General features: G+C 50.9%; 2 protein-coding genes and 1 non-coding gene across 6 annotated transcripts in view; 1 reads left to right on the forward strand and 2 right to left on the reverse strand.

Annotated features, from left to right (window-relative positions):
- LOC101596156 (AFG3-like protein 1) overlaps nucleotides 1-4,191 on the forward strand; it is a 48,157-nt gene extending 43,966 nt beyond the window's left edge. For both annotated transcript variants that reach the window (XM_045130162.1, XM_045130168.1), the window contains 4 exons: nucleotides 720-835; nucleotides 1,141-1,341; nucleotides 1,420-1,614; nucleotides 1,760-4,191. In XM_045130162.1, coding sequence (XP_044986097.1) covers nucleotides 720-835; nucleotides 1,141-1,341; nucleotides 1,420-1,614; nucleotides 1,760-1,978 — 731 coding nt within the window. In that variant the 3' untranslated portion in view covers nucleotides 1,979-4,191. The remainder of the gene's footprint in view (nucleotides 1-719; nucleotides 836-1,140; nucleotides 1,342-1,419; nucleotides 1,615-1,759) is intronic.
- Nucleotides 4,192-4,896: 705 nt separating this feature from the next.
- On the reverse strand, nucleotides 4,897-19,326 carry Dbndd1 (dysbindin domain containing 1). Of its 3 annotated transcripts, XR_006632725.1 has the most exons (5): nucleotides 19,220-19,326; nucleotides 8,517-8,666; nucleotides 8,057-8,197; nucleotides 5,828-6,404; nucleotides 4,897-5,255 (listed from the first exon to the last, which is right to left on the reverse strand). XR_006632725.1 is itself a non-coding variant. In XM_012950211.2 (4 exons), exons 1-4 carry the CDS (start codon nucleotides 19,248-19,250, stop codon nucleotides 6,247-6,249), a joined length of 480 nt encoding a protein of 159 aa, XP_012805665.2. In that variant the 5' UTR covers nucleotides 19,251-19,326; the 3' UTR covers nucleotides 4,897-6,246. The 3 variants fall into 3 exon arrangements, 2 of the variants coding, with proteins under 2 accessions (XP_012805665.2, XP_044986114.1); XM_012950211.2 differs by having other exon boundaries at nucleotides 4,897-6,404; XM_045130179.1 differs by lacking the exon at nucleotides 19,220-19,326 and adding an exon at nucleotides 18,694-18,835 and having other exon boundaries at nucleotides 4,897-6,404.
- On the reverse strand, nucleotides 9,992-10,099 carry LOC123458214. Its single transcript, XR_006635511.1, has one exon. It is a non-coding gene; the product is annotated as a U6 spliceosomal RNA (small nuclear RNA).
- Nucleotides 19,327-20,395: the final 1,069 nt, after the last annotated feature.

A 20,395-nucleotide genomic window follows, 5' to 3' on the forward strand; every position in this document is an offset into this window, starting at 1 on the left:
GCACTTGGGAGGCAGAAGTGGGAGGATCACCAGGAGTTTGAGGCCACCCTGAGACTACATAGTTACTTCCAGGTCAGCCTGGACCAGAGAGAGACTCTACCTCAAAAAAAACAAACAAAAAAACCAAAAAACTAACAACAATATATGCATATATATACACACACACACACACACGTGTGTGTGTGTGTGTGTGTATGTATGTATATATATGGTTAAGGAGATGACTCAGCAGTTAGAGATGCTTGCTTGCGAAGCCTTCTGGCCCTGGTTTGATCCCCCAGTATCCATGTAAAAAGTGTTGTGTGCATGTGGAGATTGTTTGCAGTGGCAAGAGGCCCTGAGGGCACATCCATACTTAGATTTTCTTTGTCTCTTGCAAATAAATAAGATAAATATGTGTGTGTGTGTGTGTATATATATATATATATATATATATGGACCAAAAACATCTTTCTTCTTGCTAGGCTGGTTATAGGGTCGGGGCATGGCAGAATAGATGAATGGTGTGCCCTCCAGATCTGGGAGGTGGGTTTCATTGTAGAGCATAGAGCAGCATGGTGCCTCGGGATCAAGTAAGGCCATTTGGTGTGAGGGCAGGGTAGGTTTCTGCTTGGGCCTTGGGAGTGATGTGTGGCAGCCTACTCAAATTGACACATGCTTCTGTAGGGGAGGAATGGTACCCTTCCCCTGCTTCTCATTCTTAACAATGTGGTTTGCAGGCCTGGAGAAAAAGACCCAGGTCTTGCAGCCCAAGGAAAAGACAACTGTGGCCTACCATGAAGCTGGACATGCAGTGGTGGGCTGGTTCTTGGAGCATGCAGATCCTTTGCTAAAGGTTGGTTTCTCAAGCTCAACATGTCTGCCTGTTGGTCTAGGTAGCCTCTGGGCATGGTGGCAGCTCATATGGACACAGCACACAGATGTGGCCACTTTAATTTTCAATGAATATATTGTCAGCCAGACTGTGTGGTCAGCTCCTCCAGTGAGATGATCAGGACACTGAGGCTATTGGGTGGGTGATGCCACTGGACCAGAGTGGGCCCAGGCCCAGAACCATCCTACCTAAGGGTAAATGGCCAGAACAGCATGTGGGAGGGGCAGTGTTTGGGGCTGACAAGGACTCTGACTCTTGTTTTGTAGGTTTCCATCATTCCCAGGGGCAAGGGACTTGGCTATGCTCAATACCTTCCCCGTGAGCAGTACCTGTACACCAGGGAGCAACTCTTTGACCGCATGTGCATGATGCTGGGAGGCAGGGTGGCTGAACAGCTGTTCTTTGGGCAGATCACCACGGGGGCCCAAGATGACCTGAAGAAGGTTACCCAGAGTGCATACGCCCAGGTAAGAAGTGGGTGTCCCAGGGTGTGGCTCTGGAGCTGTATCAGGCATGGCTCATTCTGGGCTTCTCCTCCACTTCAGATTGTGCAGTTCGGAATGAGTGAGAAGCTGGGCCAGGTGTCCTTTGACTTACCCCGACAAGGTGAGGCTCTGGTGGAGAAGCCTTACAGTGAGGCAACTGCCCAGCTCATAGACGAGGAGGTCCGACACCTCATCAGCTCTGCCTATGATCGGACTCTGGAGCTGCTCACACGGTGCCGGGAGCAGGTGGAGAAGGTGAGTGAGGCTCCCTCCACCCAGGGATGGTTCGATCATGGGTCCCAGGTTGGGTGTGGCCAGGTTTGGCTCTTGTCTGGGTCAGGGCCACTAAACATGGCTCTGTCCTGAGCACAGCATCCTGATGGGTGACCATCCTTTGCAGGTGGGCAGGCGGCTCCTGGAGAAAGAAGTGCTGGAGAAGGCTGACATGGTAGAGCTATTGGGCCCTCGGCCTTTTGCAGAAAAATCCACCTATGAGGAATTTGTAGAGGGTACTGGCAGCCTAGAGGAGGACACATCCCTTCCTGAGGGGCTGAAGGACTGGAATCAGGAACGGGAGGAAAGGGGTACTGAGCAGTGCCTGCAGGAGAGCCCTGTGTAGTCTATAGCCTGTGGATGGCCACCTGCACCCACCACTAGCTGGGAGCTGCTCAAAGCATTTGCAGAGCAGCTGCCAGAGTTAACTGGAAAACAAATTAAAACAGGTGACAACTGCAAACAGGCGTTTCAGATAAGAGCACTCAGAGTCTGCAGAGGAGGAAGCCAGGTCTTGGTCCAGCCAGCTGGGGAGATAACTGAGGGGTCAGAGGGGAGCAGAAGTCAGATTCTGGCTCCTTTGAAGCCAAGAAAGGTGTCATCTTCCTGGAGATTCTAGGTATTGTGTTTCACTTTGGGACCATTGGGAGCTGTGTCAGGCTTTCAGCAGATAGAGAATATTAATTTCCTAGTGAGCTTGCTTTATGGATTGTCTCAGAGCCAGTTACTCAAAGGAGTAGCCTGTGCTAGGCAGATAAAGTTTATTGAAGAATAATAATGGAAACTGTAAGCCAATTATGAAGGGAAGCTTAGGTTCTTAAAGTTATGGTGAGAAGCTGATCAGTCCTTAGGAAGGCTTTGGCTGAGGAGCAGCCTCAGGGCCGTCCCTGGCCCCGTGGCAGCAAGGAGGTGAGGAAACTGTTTCTTCAGTAGGACCTGGCATTTGGCTTTGGGGTTTGCCTGCCTCCACCAATCAAGGAGTACCCAATTTAATTCCATTCCCCTCCTTTCCTCAAACTCATTTTGTTGGAATCAGAGGGTAGGTCTAGGCTGAGCCCCATGGCCACATCTTAGCTTTGAGGGAGGGTCTTCAGGGTCCTGATGCCTCCTCTGGCCCAAGTGCCTGTGTATTAACCTTCTGGTATAGGGCAGCTCTTGAGCAAAGGAAGGCCATTGTGAACCCCAAACCTCGGCTGAAAGAGGGACCATTTTCTTGTTGATCCTTGCGAGTGGGGAGCTCTGTATTGTCAGACCTGAAGGCTTGAGGTACTGGAGTTCAGTGAGTGTCCTTGTTCACTGGTGGCCTCGCGGGGAACACAGGTCTCAGGTCTGAGCTAGTAGCTGTGTCAGCCACCCCTAGGCCGCTCCTGGTCCTGAGGAGGCAGCGCCTTGCTCACCTGGGTTTCATGGGTTTCCTTAGTGATGAGCCAGGAGGATGGTGGAACTTGCATTTTATTCCATGCCTGTTTGTCCTTAGTGTTTCTATGGGGTCTGGCCAACAGCCAGACATGCTGGGATTACAGTATACAGTACATTTTCCAAATTATTGTTTGCCTTAGAGCCTCAAAAATAGAAGTTTCAGCAGGGGACAGGCACTTTCAACTTTTGCTGTTTGAAAAATGTACATTATTGAATTTTCTAAATCTCCAGAGCTCAGCCTGTTTTGTGGCCTCTACCAAACTAAGGTTCACTGAGCTACTGGGTACTTTGAGAACTCTGTATTGGGTTTCTTGTGATGAGGTTTGGGGGATGCTCAGAAAAGCCCCATGATGTAACATCTGTGGCACGGCCTCTGGGCTAGCACTGTCATAGGGTTGTGAGGTCACTGTCTTGGGGCCAAGTCACAGTGGGTTGACAGGTGGTTAGTTCTCACAATCACTCCTAGGAGGCTGAATGCCCATTAGTCACAGTCACCTAAGGCCACCACAAACATCTGGGGTCCTCTGAGATGATTGGAGAGTGGGGGTCCTGTGAGTTCCAGTTTCTCAAACATTGATATATCCCATCTAACCATGCCTGGGCTGTCCCTCCCACACACCAGTCAGCATCCTCAGTGCTTGCCTCCACTCAAACTCCCACCGTGTTTGTGACCCAGGTGTGCCCCTTCCCGTGTCCTTTACAGGTTGCTGGCTAGAGAGCTATATTAGGGCTGGTTGGTAGATAGCTATTTGTTTGCTTTAAAAACATGGGGACCTGAGTTTGATCCCAGAACCCGTGTAAAAAGGCTGGGCATGGTAGCATATGCTTGTAATCCCAGTGCTTGGGGGGTAGGGGGTGCAGAGACAGATCCCAGGGATTCTAGGGCCAACCTAATTGATAAGCTCTGGGTCATTTTGAGAATGGGTCTCAAAAAAGAGAAATTAATTCTTTTTTTTTTTCCCTTTGGTTTTTTGAGATAGGGTCTTACTGTAGCCCAGGCTAACTTGGAATTCTCTATGTAGTCTCAGGGTGGTCTTGAACTCACAGCAATCCTCCTATCTCTGCCTCTCAAGTGCTGGGATTAAAGGCATGTGTCACCACGCCTGGCGAGAAAATAATTCTTGAAAAATGCTGCTTAAAGTTGTTTTCTGGCCTTCTGACTGACACACACACACGCACACGCATGGATGGGTTCAGCCTCAGCCTGTTCAGTGCTGGCTCCACAGTACCCCATCCCAAGAAAGAAGAGCAAATGACATCCTGTCTTGCTCCATCTGCCATGGAAATCTCTCAAGTGCAGGTGTTCTGGCAAGAGGTGCCTGTGGGAGGTCTGTGGTCAGAACTAGGAGCAGATAAGGTCTGGCAGGACCACCGCCTGCCCACCTCCCTCCCTCCAAGTGAAGGGAAACAGGAATGTAATGCACACAGTCCTGACTTTGGGAGATCTGGCCACCAACTTCCTGTCATGCAGGCTGGGTCCAGGCAGGGGAAGAGCTGAGAAGTCTGCCACAGCACCTGGGTCTGCAGAAAGGAGGTCACACCTGGCTGGTTTCATATTCACCTCATTTCACAGGTTGATTTAAGTGATGTTTGGGCCTCGCTGTGGCTTTTGGAAGACAGCATGTACTAGGGAATAACTGCTGCTTCAGCTTAGCCTTTGTGGGCTAAGGGATGGGCAGGATTTTCACCCTTAGTGATGTCTTTTGTATTGTGTAGGGACTGGAACTCCAGGGCCTTTGTCTCTAAAACGTAACCCAAGTAAGTAAGTGCAGCCTGGCATAGCACAGAGGTCGACCCTGGTGGCACCCAAGTGTCAGCTAGAAAGAAAGACACTGCGATCAGACCTTCAGATGGTGGTGATACTTTAATCCCATCCTGTAAATGTGCCCCATGGAAGCTGCAGCCAGAGGGTATTCACTGGGTGGGGGGAGATCCCGGTGGGCGGGTGTGGCCAGGGCACATAGCTACCAGTGAGCTTGAAAGACAGCTGCCTGTTCTGTGTCCTTTGGAAACCAGGGATGGTTTTCATTTTAGGAGACGTGGGCAGAAACTGGAGTTGCCTTTTGGGCTGACAGTGCAGACAGGCTGAGGATGCCTTCCACACGTAGCAGAAGCCCAGGCAAGTCCAGTGAGGATATCAAGAGCCTGTCTTCCTTCCCCAGAAATGCTTTTTGTAGTTGGGAAGCAGGGCACAACAGGTTGGCCTAGGAACAAAAAAGCAAGCTTAAAGTTTTATTTCAAAACCAGCCTTGATTCTGTCAGAGCAGTAGCCTGTTCTGTCTTAGAAAACATGGAAAGCAGTACTGGGAATGGTTAAGCTGAGTACCCTAACATCCCACAGCAGAGTGGGTGGCCAGGATGGCTCTGTCTCCCGTGCCTTTTTTTGGTGCTGCTTCTGGAACATATCCACAGGGTAAAAGCCTCTGGTCATTTGTGGCAGGTGGTGCAGCTAGGCAGTGGGATGTGGAGGACAGACAGTACATGTCCTTGCACAGATATGGATGGGGAGAGTGAATTCTGCCCCTCCAAGCAGTCTGGGAAGTGTCACCAAGGTTCTGAGGCAGCCTGGCGGTATTTGGTGTGCTAAGTTAGGAAGGAGATGGGCTAAGCCCTCAGCCCTTGCCTGTCACACGTGGACCAAGAGAAGCAGGCCTGAGGAGGAGACTCTGGGACCAACAGTGCCTGCCTAGGGCAGAGAAAGGGAGCAAAACTTAAGTCATGGTGGAAATTTTGGGGATGGACACTAGAGCATCCCATGAGCCACCACCAAACTCACCTCAAGCTTCTGAGCTCGTTGGCATGGGGAACAACTGAGGTTGGAGTAAGACCCCTGAGGGGTTCCTGGGCAGCTCTCATGGGCTTGGATGCTCTCATCCTGAGCCTATCTGGGAGTCTTATGACAGACAAGAAGTTTAGTCCTACAGACAAGTATCCAGAAGGCTCAGGCCACCATTGTCCACTCCTTGTTTCATCCCTGATCCAGGGCCCAGGAGCCAGCTGAATGTAAGGCTACTGGGCTGTGCTTATGATGGGGTACCCATAGGCCTGTGCTTGGGACCCTGACCTTGACCTGGTGTCAGGAGGTGGTTGGAATCTTAGGGTGGATGGAGTATGTCCCTGTAGCCAGGACTGTAGGATTTTCCAACACAGTGGTCACCTGGCCCAGTCTTTCACCAGCTCTATAACAGAGCCAAGCTAGTCCTCCTTGGGCCCCTCTATGGTGAGGAATGTATCCACAATTGTAGCTTGCCGCTCCGGGTCACCAGGGGGCTGTTTGTCACGGTTTTGTTCAGCCTTCGTTTTTGTCCAGGATGGAGAGCGTAAGCAGCTGGCCCGGGGCAGAGGGTGCAGACCTGGAGGGGACATGAGTGGAATTAAGAATTCAATAAAGTCAGGTGTGGTGGTATATGCCTTTTATAAAAAATACATTTATTTATTTGAGAGAAAGAGGCAGAGAGGGAGAGAATGGGTGCGCTAGGACCTCCAACCATTTCATACGAACTCCAGATGCATGCGCCTCCTTGCGCATCTGGCTTTTGTGGGTCCTGGAGAGTCGAACTGGGATCCTTTGGCTTTGCAGGCAAATGCCTTAACCACTAAGCCATCTCTCCAGCCCTGCCACATGCCTTTAATTCCAGCACTTGGGAGGCTGAGGTAGGAGGATCCCTGTGAGTTTGATGCTAGCCTGAGACTAATTCCAGGTCAGCCTGGGCTACAGCAAGACCCTACCTGGAGAAACCAAAAAAGAAAGGAGGGGAAAAAAAAAAAGCAAAGAGGGAATCTGGAGTGGATGTTGTGTGTCTGCCAGTGTCCTGGGATTCCTCTGGATGGATGCAGCTGCTGCCTTGGGCCCCATGCACATGGCTATGCACACATGCCTATAACATGGTGTCTGCTGTTGCAACAGAGATTCTGATGTGATGTCCCCAGGAATCACTGCAGCCGAAGATGCGCTTTGTCACCATCTACTCTTCCCCCATGTGAACCTGTCCTTGAGTGGTCATGTGGGTGTCATGGGGCCCTGCAGATCTCTGCACATCTGCTTCATCGTGAAATTTAAATACCCACCTCCCACCATTCTACCTGTCCAGCCACAGTAGTCACATGCCAAAACCATTCTGTACACACCAGACTTGGGGGCAAGGCAGAGACAGCTAAGAAGGGCTGCCCCCAGGTTCAGACGGTGGAATTGTCCTGGATGGGACCTGGGATGGTGTGAACCCGTGAGGGTGTTCCCAGGGTCCACCTTTGTGCTGCTGTAGTATCTTAGAGCCTGTAGCTTCTAGGGAAAACAGGCCACTTCCCCAGTCTCCGGGGAGCACTCAAGCAGCTGTCAGTGGGGTATTGCTTTTAATAAAGCTGGTGACTTTGATGAGGTCCTTGGTGTATGTGTGTGTACACACGTGTGTTCATGTGTGCATGTTCTAGCCTGGAGTGGGAGAGGCTGAGGCTGGGCCATACTGTCTGGTGTGGACTTTTAGCCCCTTTGCTCTTCCTGCCATACAGCCTGAAGTGTACAGCTGAAGGCCACATTGATGTCCTTTATTAATGGAGCCAGACTGAAGGATTTATTCTCACTGGGTGGTGAATCCTGTGTTCTGACCACAAGGGTTGGGAGAGACAAAGGCCAACATGTCCTGCTGACACGGTGGTCAAGAGGTGGGTTTGGATCAGGACAATGATATCCCTTCCTTGGAAACTGGAAGGCAAACCAATTAAGTGATCTGAGGGGCCTAAGCCAGGTGAATGTGGCCCACTATGCTTTTCTGCTTGGCTTAGAAGTCATGTTCAGTAAGTTCTACTTTTAAGGAATGGCAGCTTTGGCTTGTTGCTCATTTGAAAAGAATCAAGGAGAGTGGATGCGATGGGAGGGAAGTTGCTTCACATTGGGCAAATAGCAATGCAAAGGGTAAAATGGGAAATTTTCCCCCTAAGTAGGAATCTGATGGTTTCCCAGCTCACCTCCCATGTGCCTCTTCCCCCTCAAGCCAGGAGACAGCCTCACCTGCTGGGGATTCACTGGCAAGATTCTCGTCGTCAGAGTCTGCGAAGACCTCCGCTAGCTCCTGGTCAGACATGTCGGTCAGCTCAGTGAGGTCCAGGAGATCAAAGTGGACCTCCAGAGAGGAGACACTGCTCAGGGGCTCTAGGGATGCAGGAAATACAGTCACAGTAGTCTGATGGGGTTGCTGAGAGCGACAGGAACATCTTCCCATAGGTGAAGTAGCACTTTCTATAAAGCCAGCAAACCCAGAATGCAGATGGGTGGCCCTGCACATTCCAGACTACAGCCTTATCAGGTCCTCCATTTTATAGATGGGACAAATGAGGCTCAGAGAGCCACGGGTTTAAGAGCTCTGCTCAACATGTGTGTTCATGTGCAGTTGTTGCCTTTCATATGCACACCACTTGATTCCCTGAGGTAAACTGGGGTTCCCATAGGCTGCCAGGTTGTCAATACTTACGCCTCCTCTCCGTGACCTGCAGGAACCCTGGTGCTGGTATTGGGATGCCAGCCTCCTCTTCCTCTGCCACAGGTGTATGGCAACTGTCCCCCGTTCCATGGGCTGGGACACCCAGGGTAGCCTGTGGCACCTTGACCTCCTTAACAATCTCTGCAATCAAGACATGGCATCACCTTCAGACTGAGGAGACATGTCCCCTGCCCCCAGGACTGGGTTCTGGTAGAGGATGTGAGGACTTAGCAAACAAGACCTCTGAAGTTTGGGCTATGACCAGAAATCCCCAGGCTGGTCCCATGGCAGGCCCTCAGATGGGGGAGGGAGGCTGCTCTTCCCTTTCCCTGATGGGACCAAGAAGAGGATATCTTCTTTTTTTTTTTTTAAACACTTTTTATTTCTATTTATTTGAGAGCAACAGACAGAGAAAGAGGCAGAGAGTGGCCTCCAGCCACTGCAGACAAATTCCAGATGCATGCGCCCCCTTGTCCATCTGGCTAACGTGGGTCCTGGGGAATTGAGCCTCCAACTGGGGTCCTTAGGCTTCACAGGCAAGCACTTAACTGCTAAGCCATCTCTCCAGCCCAAGGATATCTTCTTACTAGACAGACCACTCTCAGCACTGCAGTGCCAGGCAGTGCCTGTGGAAAGTCTACATCAGGCCTGTCTGCTCAAAGCCCCTGTTACAGTTATTTTTGTTGCTTGGACAAATACCTAACCAGAAGCAGCTTTAAAAAGGGGTTTATTTCAGCCTTATAGAATCCAGGGGAAGTTCCATCACAGTGGAAGAAAGTGGCTCACTTCCATAGGTCCAAAGTAGAGACCCCACCACCAGTCAGCAAACATGAACAGCCAGAGCTCAAAACTAGCTCTGAACACACCTTGGGGCTGGACTTCAAGATCCTCCCCAGCAGGCTGCTGGAGATTTAAAGTGTGAAGCATGACCTTAATCAAAATTCCCTGAGGCTGTGGGGGATACACATTCACATTCAAATCATCACCAGCCAGTACTGTTTGGTCAGCCCTTTACAAATGAAAGGTTACTTTGGGTTCCTGTGACAACTGTCTTACCCTTTCTGCTGGAGTCTGTCTTCGCTCGTAAAAACCCTGGTATTTGAATTCACACACAGTTAGAAAACCAGGAAGGAAGCCACAGCCCCGCTGTCTGACCCTCATTACCAGAGGTCAGAAAATGAAGTGGGGAGGGGGACCAGTGTGGTTAAAGGTGCGTGAAAAGCCTGCTGGCCAGAATTCAATTCCTCACCCACTCTTGTAAAGCCAGATGCAATAAATGGAGCATCTATCTGGTGTTTGTGGCAAGAGGTTCTAGCTCACACAAGTAAATGTATAGTACACAGAAGACAGATGATAAGTTTATTACAGAATAACATGAGGCACTCTCAGAGGTGACAGTGCACATTGGGCAGACAGAACATTTGCTGCACGTGTAAGTAGGCTTTGGATTATTATTTAACGTCTCCAAAAATATGGAACGCATCACGAATTTGTGTGTCATCCTTGCACAAGGGCCATACTGATCTTCTCTGTAAGTGTTCCAATTTTAGTATATGTGCTGCTGAAGCGAGCACTACTTTTTTTAAAAATGAGCTGGAGAAGTGGCTCAGCAGTTAAAGGTGCTTGCTTGCAAAGCCTCAGGGTGTGCTCCAGTAGTCACATAAAGCCAGATACATGAAGTAGTGCATGCATCTAGAATTCACCTGCAATGGCAAGAGGGCCTAGCATGCTTATTTCCCTCCCCTGCTTGCAAATATATTTTGAAAACAAAAAATGAGATAGAAAGCCACAGTCTTGTCATCCATCACCACCAATCCCCTTCACAGTTGGGTGGACTGTTCTTTGAGGAGAGCCCTATGAAAACTTTTAAAAAGTGTAATTGCTTTGGCCATGCATGGTATTGCACACCTTTAATCCCAACACTCCAGCACTTGGGAGGCAGAGGCAGGAGGATAGCTGTGAGTTTGAGGCCTCTTTGTGATTACATAGTTAATTCCAGGTCAGCCTGGACCAGAATGAGACCCTGCCTTGAGAGAAAAGAAAAAAAATACAATTGCTTGCTCCCCCCCCCCACACACACCCTTTTATTTTGTTTTTTTGAGGTAGGATCTCAAGTCTAGCCCAGGCTGACCTAGAATTAACTATGTAATCTCAGGGTGGCCTCAAACTCACAGTGATCCTAGTACCTCTGCCTCCCTCTGAAGTGCTGGGATTAAAGGGGTGCACCACCACACCTGGCTGCTTTTTCTATTTTATATTAAATTTATTTATTTGAGAGAGAGAAAGAAAAAGAGGGAATGAGAATGGGTGCCCCAGGACTCCCAGCCAGTGCAAATGAACTCCAGACGCATGTGCCCCTTGTGCATCTGGTTTACGTGGGTCCTGGGGAAATGAACCGGGGTCCTTTTCTGCAGGCAAGTGTCTTAACTGCTAAGCCATCTTCTCCAGCCCTGCTTTTTCTATTTAACAATTTTTTCTGTCAGAGCAGGAGCCCCCCCAAGAATCTGCTGGGAAGAAGACTGTACCCGTTGCTCCTCTTCCCTGCCCTCCCCCATATTACCTCAGCAGCCTCCCTACACTCTGTGAGATTCCACTAATCACGTATGGTCTCTCACACCTGTGCCTGGAGGCACCATCTCTTCAGAGAATAGAGCACTTGCCTTCCCAACCTTCCACTCATCTCCCTGGTGCACCGAGACCCCTTCCTAGAAACCCCAGCTTCCCTCTGGTCTGGTAGGCCCTTTATGGGAAAGGTCTCTGACCCAAATCAGGATGCACCTGGGCCCTAAAGGCCCCGTGTGGGGACCTGAGGACCAGGACTAGTGTACAAGTCCCCACGAGTTATTTTTGGCAGCCCTGGGTGCTGAATTCTGTGAATCCACTGAGCTGCAGCTGCTGCTGTAAATGAGGATTGCTCTGAGGGGGCCACAGCCCAGGCTCCCGATGTCGACAGCTGCCTGTCTGGTCAGCCTACCCTTCCTGATGAGATGGGTCTGCAGCCTGGATGTCGCCAGGCAGGATATGTATGTCTGGAGAGTTCATAAGTACTGTCTGCCCCTCCCCAGTTGATGCAAAGGCCCTGGCAGGGGTGTGGATTTCCAGTGAGGCACAGCACAGGGGAGAGATGGAGACAAGACCAAGAGAGCAGGTGAGGATGAATGAGGTGAGGCCAAATGGCCCTCCTTTCTTTAGTTTGATTTATCTGCAAGTGTATGGCCATGCTCCTACAAACGAATGGCTTTACGTGGGTGCTGGGGGGATCAAACCCGGACCCACGGGCTTTGCAAGTAAGAGCTTTTAATTGCTGAGCCATTTCCCCAGTCCACAAATGGATCTCAGGACTATAGCTTGTATACTTTGAGCTGGGAGACTGCTGAAGGGTCCTAAACAGTGTCCACCTGCATTTTTTTTTGAAGGTACAGTATCTAGCCCAGGCTAACCTGGGATTATGTACTTTCAGAGTGGCCTTGAACTCATGGTGATCCTGAGTACTGGGATTAAAGGTGTGCGCCACCATGCCTGGCTGCACCTGTATTTTTATGGGAGGCCAGTGAGGACCCAGTCTAAGTACAAGGGAAGAATCTCCCACTTTACATGCTGGGTCCCTTCTCCTTGTGCTGAGATTGGGGTGGGCTGGGCATGTAGGGCCTAAGCCAGGCAGCAAGCTCTATCCTCATCTTGCACTGCAGAGGGGTATTCAGTAGAGATCCTGGGGTCATGTAAGGCCTTAGCCTCTGGGGCAAACTTCTACCCTTCCAGATATAATGGCTCTGTTAGAATGACTATAATAAGTATCTTTTGAGCTGCAGAGATGGCTTAGTGGTTAAGACACTTGCCTGTGAAGCCAAAGGACCCAGGTTTGATTCCTCAGGACACACACAAGCCAGATGCACAAGGTGGTGCATGTAAAATAATTATCTTTTTACATTTAGCAGTCAGTGGTGTCTTAGAGTTAGGCAATGGGATAAAGTAGCCCTTTTTTTCTTTTAGATTGTGCACGGGAATCAAACCCAAGACTGTGCACACAGGCAAGAGCACTAGTCCCCTGAAGTTTTTTTTTTTTAATTTAATTTTTATTTATTTATTTGACAGTGACAGACAGACAAAGAGGGAGAGAGAGAATGGGCGCACCAAGAGAGAAAGAGAGAATGGGCACACCAGGGCCTCCAGCCACTGCAAACAGACTCCAGATAAATGTGCCACCTTGTGCATCTAGCTTATGTGGGTCCTGGGGAATCGAACCTCGGACCAGAGTCCTTAGGCTTCACTAGCAAGCACTTAATTGCTAAGCCATCTCTTCAGCCGTCCCTGAAGTTTTGAAGTCACTATGTATTGACTCTTGATTATTTTCTAAGCCAAAACTATGGGACGTAAAATGAAGAAGAAACAATTTTTACCATTATGAACATGAGTGTAGTGGTGTCTACCTATAATCTCAGCGTTTGGAAAGTGGAGGCAGAGCTAAGTGAGACCCTGTTTCAAAACAACATGAATCTTGAGCCTGGTATAGTGGCTACAGTCTGTCTTCCCAGCAATATGGAGGTGACAGCAGGAAGGACAAGAGTTTGAGGACAGCCTGAACTACACAGCAAGACCCTATCTCAAAAACAAAAACAGCCTGAGGAAGATGGCTACGTGGTTAAAAGTGTTTGCTTGCAAAGCGTGCTGACCCAGTTCAATTTCTGAGCCATGTTTGTTCACAGTGACAAGAGATCCTGGTCCATATGTGTGGGTGCACATACGCATGTACACACAAATTTATAAAGCCTAAAGCAATGATGAATGGAGCCTAGATATGTAGGTAAAACACTTGAATAGTATGCCTGGGGTCCCAGATTCCACCTCTAGTATGACAAACAAAAATCATGAAGCTTTTAGGTGATAGAAATGAGACAAATCAGAATGCCGAAAGAGGAAGCCTAAGACCTCAGGAAGGGGCAAAACTGGTCTTTTGTGTAAAATGGTGCAATCACTGGAAAAGTCTAATGCCTTCTCCAAAATTTAAGCCCAGGAAAGAATGTAAGAGTCAAAGGAAGGGTAAGGTACTACTGCTTACGATGCTGTTTTCCAGACACAGAATGGCCTTGGTATCCATGACCTCTCAGTGTCTGACACGTACCTACACAAGACTTGAATCATGGGAGGAAAAATGACATCAAAATAGAGACTAATTGGTTTTAGGAGTGTGGTGGGTGGGAATCATGGTTTATCGTCTATACTTATAGAAGCTGTACAAGAAAAAAATTTTAAAAAAAGATTGCTGGGCGTGGTAGCACACGTCTTTAATCCCAGCACTCAGGAGGCAGGGGGAGGAGGATTGCTGTGAGTTCGAGGCCACCCTGAGACTATATAGTGAATTCCAGGTTAGCCTGAGCTAGAGTGAGACCCTACCTCAAAAGACCAAAGATTGGGCTGGAGAGATGGCTTAGCGGTTAAGCGCTTGCCTGTGAAGCCTAAGGACCCCGGTTCGAGGCTCGGTTCCCCAGGTCCCACGTGAGCCAGATGCACAAGGGGGCGCACGTGTCTGGAGTTCATTTGCAGAGGCTGGGAGCCCTGGCGCGCCCATTCTCTCTCTCCCCCTCTATCTGTCTTTCTCTCTGTGTCTGTCGCTCTCAAATAATAAATAAATAAAAAATGGACAAAAAAAAATAAAAAAAAAAAGACCAAAGATTAAGCCCAGAATTACCACAGCATCTTCCTCGTAGACCATACTCAAGAGAAAAGAAAATGTGTCCACACAAGTACTTGGACGTGAGTGTTCATAGCAGCATGACTGACAGCAACCCAAAGTGCACACCACTAAGTGGGTGTACTGAACACGGGCTAGCCATGTGATGGGGTGTCACCCAGCAGTATAAAGGAGGGTGAGCAACGACACATGCTACTCATAGATGCACTTTGAAAATACTGCAGTAAGTAAACCTAGTTGCAAAAGGCCACATATTACATGACCCCATCATATGAAATGTCCCCAGAAAATGTGAAGGGATGACGGTGCATACAAGGGAATGGGCACATAATGTTGGGAAGGTGATGAACTCCAGTATTATGTAAGAGTGGAAGTGGCACAACTTTGGGGTAATAAAAACACTGAATTATGCGCTCGCTCTCTTTCTTTCTCTCCCCCACCCCTTGCAAATAATTTTTTTGTTGTTTTTTCAAGGTAGGGTCTTGTAGCTCAGGCTGACCTGAATTCACTATGCAGTTGCAGGCTGGCCCTGAACTCAATGATCCTCCTCCCTCTTTTTCCTCAGCGCTGGGATTAAATGTGTATTCCAGCACCTAATTGTTTTTAAGGGTTGGAGACATGGTTCAGTGGTTAAAGGCACTTGCTTGCCAAGCATGATGGCCTGAGTTCGATTTCTGATTCCCCAGTACCCACATACAGCCAGATGCACAAAGTGGTGCATGCATATGAAAGTTCCTTTGCAGTTGTAAGAGGCCCTAGCATGCCCATTCGTTCTCTCCCCCATTCTGTTTGCAAGTAAATAAAAATTTAAACGCCGGGCGTGGTGGCGCACGCCTTTAATCCCAGCACTCGGTAGGCAAAGGTAGGAGGGTTGCTGTGAGCTCGAGGCCACCCTGAGACTCCATAGTGACTTCCAGGTCAGCCTGGGCTACAGTGAAACCCTACCTCGAAAAACCAAAAATAAATAAATAAATAAAAATTTAAAGGAAAAACACTGAATTGTATGCTTTCAAGAGGGTGTGAGGGCTGGAGAGATGGCTCAGCAGTTAAGTGTGCTTCCTGCACAAGCATGAGGGCCTGAGGGGGCCCAAGGCAGCCCAAGGCCACCCGAGTTCTAATCTCCAGGACACACATAAACAGCTGGTCATGACCATGTGCACCTGTAACCCTAGTCTGATGGACAGCAAGTGCAAAAAACAAACCCACAAGCTTTGGGAGCAGAAGGGCTGGAAAAGCAATGCTGCAGTCACCCACCAGCCACCACAGGTGAGTGAACACCATCACAAGTAAGCCCATGGGGCTCCACATGAGCACAAATGCATGCATACCTCCCCCCCCCCCACACACACACACAGGCCAAAAAAAATGTATGTGAGGCTGGACATGGTGGCGCACACCTTTAATCCTAGCACTCAGGAGGCAGAGGGAAGAGGATCACCATGAGTTTAAGGCCACCCTAAGACTACATAGTGAATTCAAGGGCAGCCTGGACTAGCGCAAGACACTACCTCAAAAAACAACAACAAAAAAGTATGTGAATTACATCTTTAAAAAAAGCATCCTTGCAGGGCGTGGTGGCACACACCTTTAATCCCAGCACTCAGGAGGCAGAGGTAGGAGGATCACCGTGAGTTCAAAGCCACCCTGAGACTGCAGAGTAAATTCCAGGTCATCCTGGACCAGAGTGAGACCCTGCCTCGAAAAACCAAAAAAAAAAAAAAAAAAGCATCCTTGGCTGAAGTTGATGGACAAGCTTTGGGGACAGTGCTGTGCACCAACATTGACTGCATACCCACAATGCAGCAGGCACCATGTTCAGCCTTAAAGAAGGCTGGACTTGCATACAAGCAGTATTGCAGTCAGTTCTGCATGGCTGGAAGAAATCACCTGATCAAGAGCAGCTTGTGGGAAAAAGGGTTTATTTTGGTTTACAGACTCGAGGGGAAGCTCCATGATGGCAAGGGGAAACGATGGCATGAGCAGAGGGTGGACTTCACCCCCTCACCAACATCAGGTGGACAACAACAACAGGAGAGAGGGCCAACCCCTGGCAAGGGGAAACTGGCTATAACACCCATAAGCCCGCCCCCAACAATACACTGCCTCCAAGAGGCGTTAATTCCCACATCTCCATCAGCTGAGAACATGGCATGCAGGACACCCGAATCAAACCACCACAAGCAGCACACACTTTGAGTAGCTCCCTGCATACTGTTACATTCCCGGGGCCTGCACCTAGTCCTTGTATGGCGATAGGTGCAAAATAAGTTTCTCCCTCTTTCCTCTCCCTCCCTCCATCTCTCTGTGAATAAACAAGTGGCCCCTCACAGTTAATAAAATGGCTGTGTGAGAATGACCCAGGTCAGTCCGCATTCTCTCAGCAAGCTCTTACAGGAAGAAGAAACAGATTTTCCCATGGGTAAGACCTGCTTGCTCTTCCCAGGTGGGAAGCAAGAGCCTCTGTGATGGGCAGGCAGGGCAGAACCTGGTGCTGACAGACTGGCTTAGCCACCAGCTGTATGGCCTCAGAAGCCCTGGAGTTACCCTGGCCAGGGCAGAGGCAAATGGGTCCTTCTGAAGCTCCAGGAAAGACCCTACAGTGGCCTGATGTTTGATTCTGGCCCCATGCAGCCTCTCCCTAGGGGCTGCTGCTGCCCTGGCCTGTGGGTGGAGACTGCAGCTAGGGTGCTACCTTTCTTGTCTGTCAGGCTTCCTAAGGGCTACCTTACCACCTAGACTTTGCTGCTGACCTATTTCCAGCACATTCGTGACTCGGAAACTTGGCCCAAATCTCATGTTTCCTGCTGTGCTCCCGGGGCCCGGCCACTTTGCACACCACTGAACAAATGAATTAATGAAATGGATAAATGTAAACAAAATGTCGGGCCTGAAGAAATGGTCACAGAGGCAGGGGTCATCTGGACCTAATTTCCTCACCATCTTTAACTCTGACTCCAAACCCTCAGTGCTGCATTTTGATGTGGCTGGGACCCCCACACACACACCTAGTCTCAGCCCCCTGGGGGCAGGGCCACAGCCTTCTCTCTCTCTGGTACATGTGGCTTTCTAGTGTCCAAAGACACCACGTGGACCCCTCAAGAGGGGCACCTCCACAATCCCACATAAGACACCTCAACTCTCGTCTGTACACTCTGACATTTAGAAATTGTTCATTTAGTTGCAAAGATGGTATTTTAATGACACTTTATAAACATTAACCTTTTGGAAATAATTTCTCCAATAGCTATGGATGAAATAATATTTGTAGAATTGCTTCAAAAAGCTGCTGAAGGAAGGCCGGTGTGGTCTGCATAAGCCAGACTGGCTGTGAGGGCTTAGGAGACGGCATACAGAAATCATCATAATGATCTCTACTTTTGTGTGTACGTCACACCTTCTCCAAAACAAAGTATGAAACTCCGATATGACAGTGATAGTCAACAACATGAGGCCTCATGAAGTCCACCAAGTAGAGATCACCAGCCCAGGATACAGACAAGAAAACAGCATGAAGGTATCAACATCATGACACCTCTCAGTCCCTGCCTACCTCACCTCCCAAGCAGATACAGTAGCTGTACAGAATAGACACCTGGTAAATAATTGTGCCTTGAACGAGCTGGTATCTGACGGGTGCACGATGCAGTCTTAGATTCCCCCACTCCTTTCCCCCTTAAGCATGGGGCCCAAGTCCTTTCTTTTCCCAGAGGAAAGAAAAGCCTCTGCTTGTAATCGTGCCATGTGCTTGCGTTCTCCACCCTGCAGGGGAGAGGGGCTGCCTCCACTGACAGCCAGGCAAACCGAGGCTCAGGGGTCATGGGCAGCTTTCCAATATCTCAGATCACTCTAGGCACTCCCCCCCCCATAAGCCTTTGCTTTCCAAATCTCCCTCTTTCTGGTACCCACAAAGCTACTACAGGGTCCCAGGACCGTCAATATAGTACGAGCTTGGATCTCCTCTCATAAATGACAAAATCAAACCCACTGGCTGGACGTCTGGTGCTTGCAGGAAGAGAATAAGGGCCACCAGACAGGACATTGTTCCCCTTCTCCAGACGCGGTGACAGGTGTCCCCTCTTGGGGACAGCTCCCAGGGGCAGCTCTTGCGCTCCAGAAGAAGCTACCCTGTGTGGCTGGGGGACCAGTGGAATGGCAAATGGCCAGTTCCCTAGACAACTGCTGACTCCCTGGGATGGTACCATCAGGAAATCCAGGAGGTGTTGGGCCTACTGGAGGATTTTTCGGCTAATATACAAATGCTCATGCCGGTGCATCCTTGAAAAGCCTTCAGGAAAGAGATCTGAGGGCAGAGGGGGTGGGGTTTCTGAGAGTTTTCCTCCCATTTATTAGCCATCCTCTGTCTGGGACCAGATTCTAATAGAGACCTACGAGGGTCCCGGAAGCTGAGAGGGTCTGTGAGGGGGATGCAGCCCATGCACATCTCCCTTCCCAGATGGGTGGCCTCCGGGCAGCACGTACCCGCACCCTGCAGCCTCGGGACCCGAGTGCCATCCCACGGCCTCACCGAGATTCCGGCTCAGCCCCGAGCTCTTTGCGGCCTCTGGTCCCTCGTCCCTGGAGTCGCCTCCGGGGCGAACAAAGCCGACGCGCGAACAAACAGGCAGCGTCGTCCCCGGGCATCGTCGCCTCAAAGCCCCCAAACTCCAGCCCCGACACACCCCTCCCCCGCTCCCCTGCTCGGCTGGGTGGGGGGTTCAGGACGGAACTCCGGGCACCCACCACGGAGCGTGCCCGTCCGGGCTTCCCGAGCCCGCAGCGCAGAGGACCAGGGGGCGGAGACGCGGTCCGAGCGCCCCCAGCCCCGCGCGGGCGCGTTTCCGAGGCGCGGCTCCCGCCCCTCCTCCGTTTCCCTCACCCCAGCTTCAGGCCGGGCCAGCGGGCCCTGGAAGCTCCCCGGTGGGTTCTCGGGTACGGCCGGGCACTGGGCCGGGGGTGGGCTGCCGGCTAGCGGCCGCAGAGGTCAGGAGACCGGGTCCGCACTCACCTCCCGGACCAGCGCCCTCCGGAGGCTCCATGCGGCCAGTGGGGTCTGGGAGGGGTGCGGGCGGCGGCTGCAGCACCCTGCCCGAGCGCCCCAACAGCTGCGGCGGCGGCTCGGCCCCGGCTCCCGGCGCAGCGCATCGGGGCAGCAGCCGGGGGGCCGCGGCGGCGGGGAGGAGCCCGCGGGGCGGGGCGGGGCGCGCAGCTGCTCCGGGCGCCGGTCCCCTCCCCATCTCTCCCCCGGCGGGCTGCCGCACAGGTGCGGCCCCGCCCCGCCCCGCGCGCGCCCCCTGCCGGCCCAGACCCGCAGACCCCTCCGCCGGGGACCTCGCCCCCCGCCGACCTGGGGCGGACCCGGCTGCAGCCTCGCCTCGACAGCCCAGGTCTTTGGCGCACTCAGCAGCCAGTTATCCATTAATTCATCTCCCGGCATTTGTGGGGTGCCAACTACGTGCGGCGCTTGGCTGGGCTAGGGATAGAGGTGGCACAAGAAGGGCCAAAGCCGCACCGGTAGCTTCGGCTGGGGAAGCCTGGAACCGCGGATCGTGATGAACGCTGTGAATCCACACTGGAAGTGCCAGGCTGCGGGGAGGGCGACTAAGAAAAAGAGCAGAGAGCCCACAGATAGAATGCCATCTCCGAAGGCTGGCCTCTTGCCTGCATTGCACAAGTATCTCCTCCCAGAGATCCCAGGAAGATGCTGAGCACAAAGACAGCAAGTAACCTCCCCCCAGGTTGCACAGCCAGGGTTAGAAATCACAAGACATCGCCCCAAACCCTTGCTCTGCACTTTTACAGAAACAAAACCAAGAAAGGCAAACTATCAGGAAGCGGGAAGTTTGCTTCCAGTCGAAAAGGCTGAAGAGAAGGCAGCATGAACTGATGGGTAGCTTTCGATGCTGTGGCGAGGAAGGTGGTCATACAGCCTCAGCCAACTAGAGCCACACTCCAAGCCTTAGCTTCCTGTCCAGCTCCAGTGACATCAGGTAGCCTGTGGTCTTTGAGCCTGAAGGTCAGTCTCTGCAGGCTACTCGTTCCCCAGTTTCTTTAGCCTAACAATCAAGCAGCCACCTGCTGTCTAAAGCCCTCTGAAGCCCACCAGGACCATCTGAATCTGGCCTTGATTTCCATTGCTCCCTCCCCAGGGGTGAAGCTGGGCTGTAGGGTTACCGTGGGTGAT

Source organism: Jaculus jaculus, chromosome 1, assembly GCF_020740685.1.
Source record: "Jaculus jaculus isolate mJacJac1 chromosome 1, mJacJac1.mat.Y.cur, whole genome shotgun sequence".
In the NCBI taxonomy this organism is placed as follows: Eukaryota; Metazoa; Chordata; class Mammalia; order Rodentia; family Dipodidae; genus Jaculus; species Jaculus jaculus.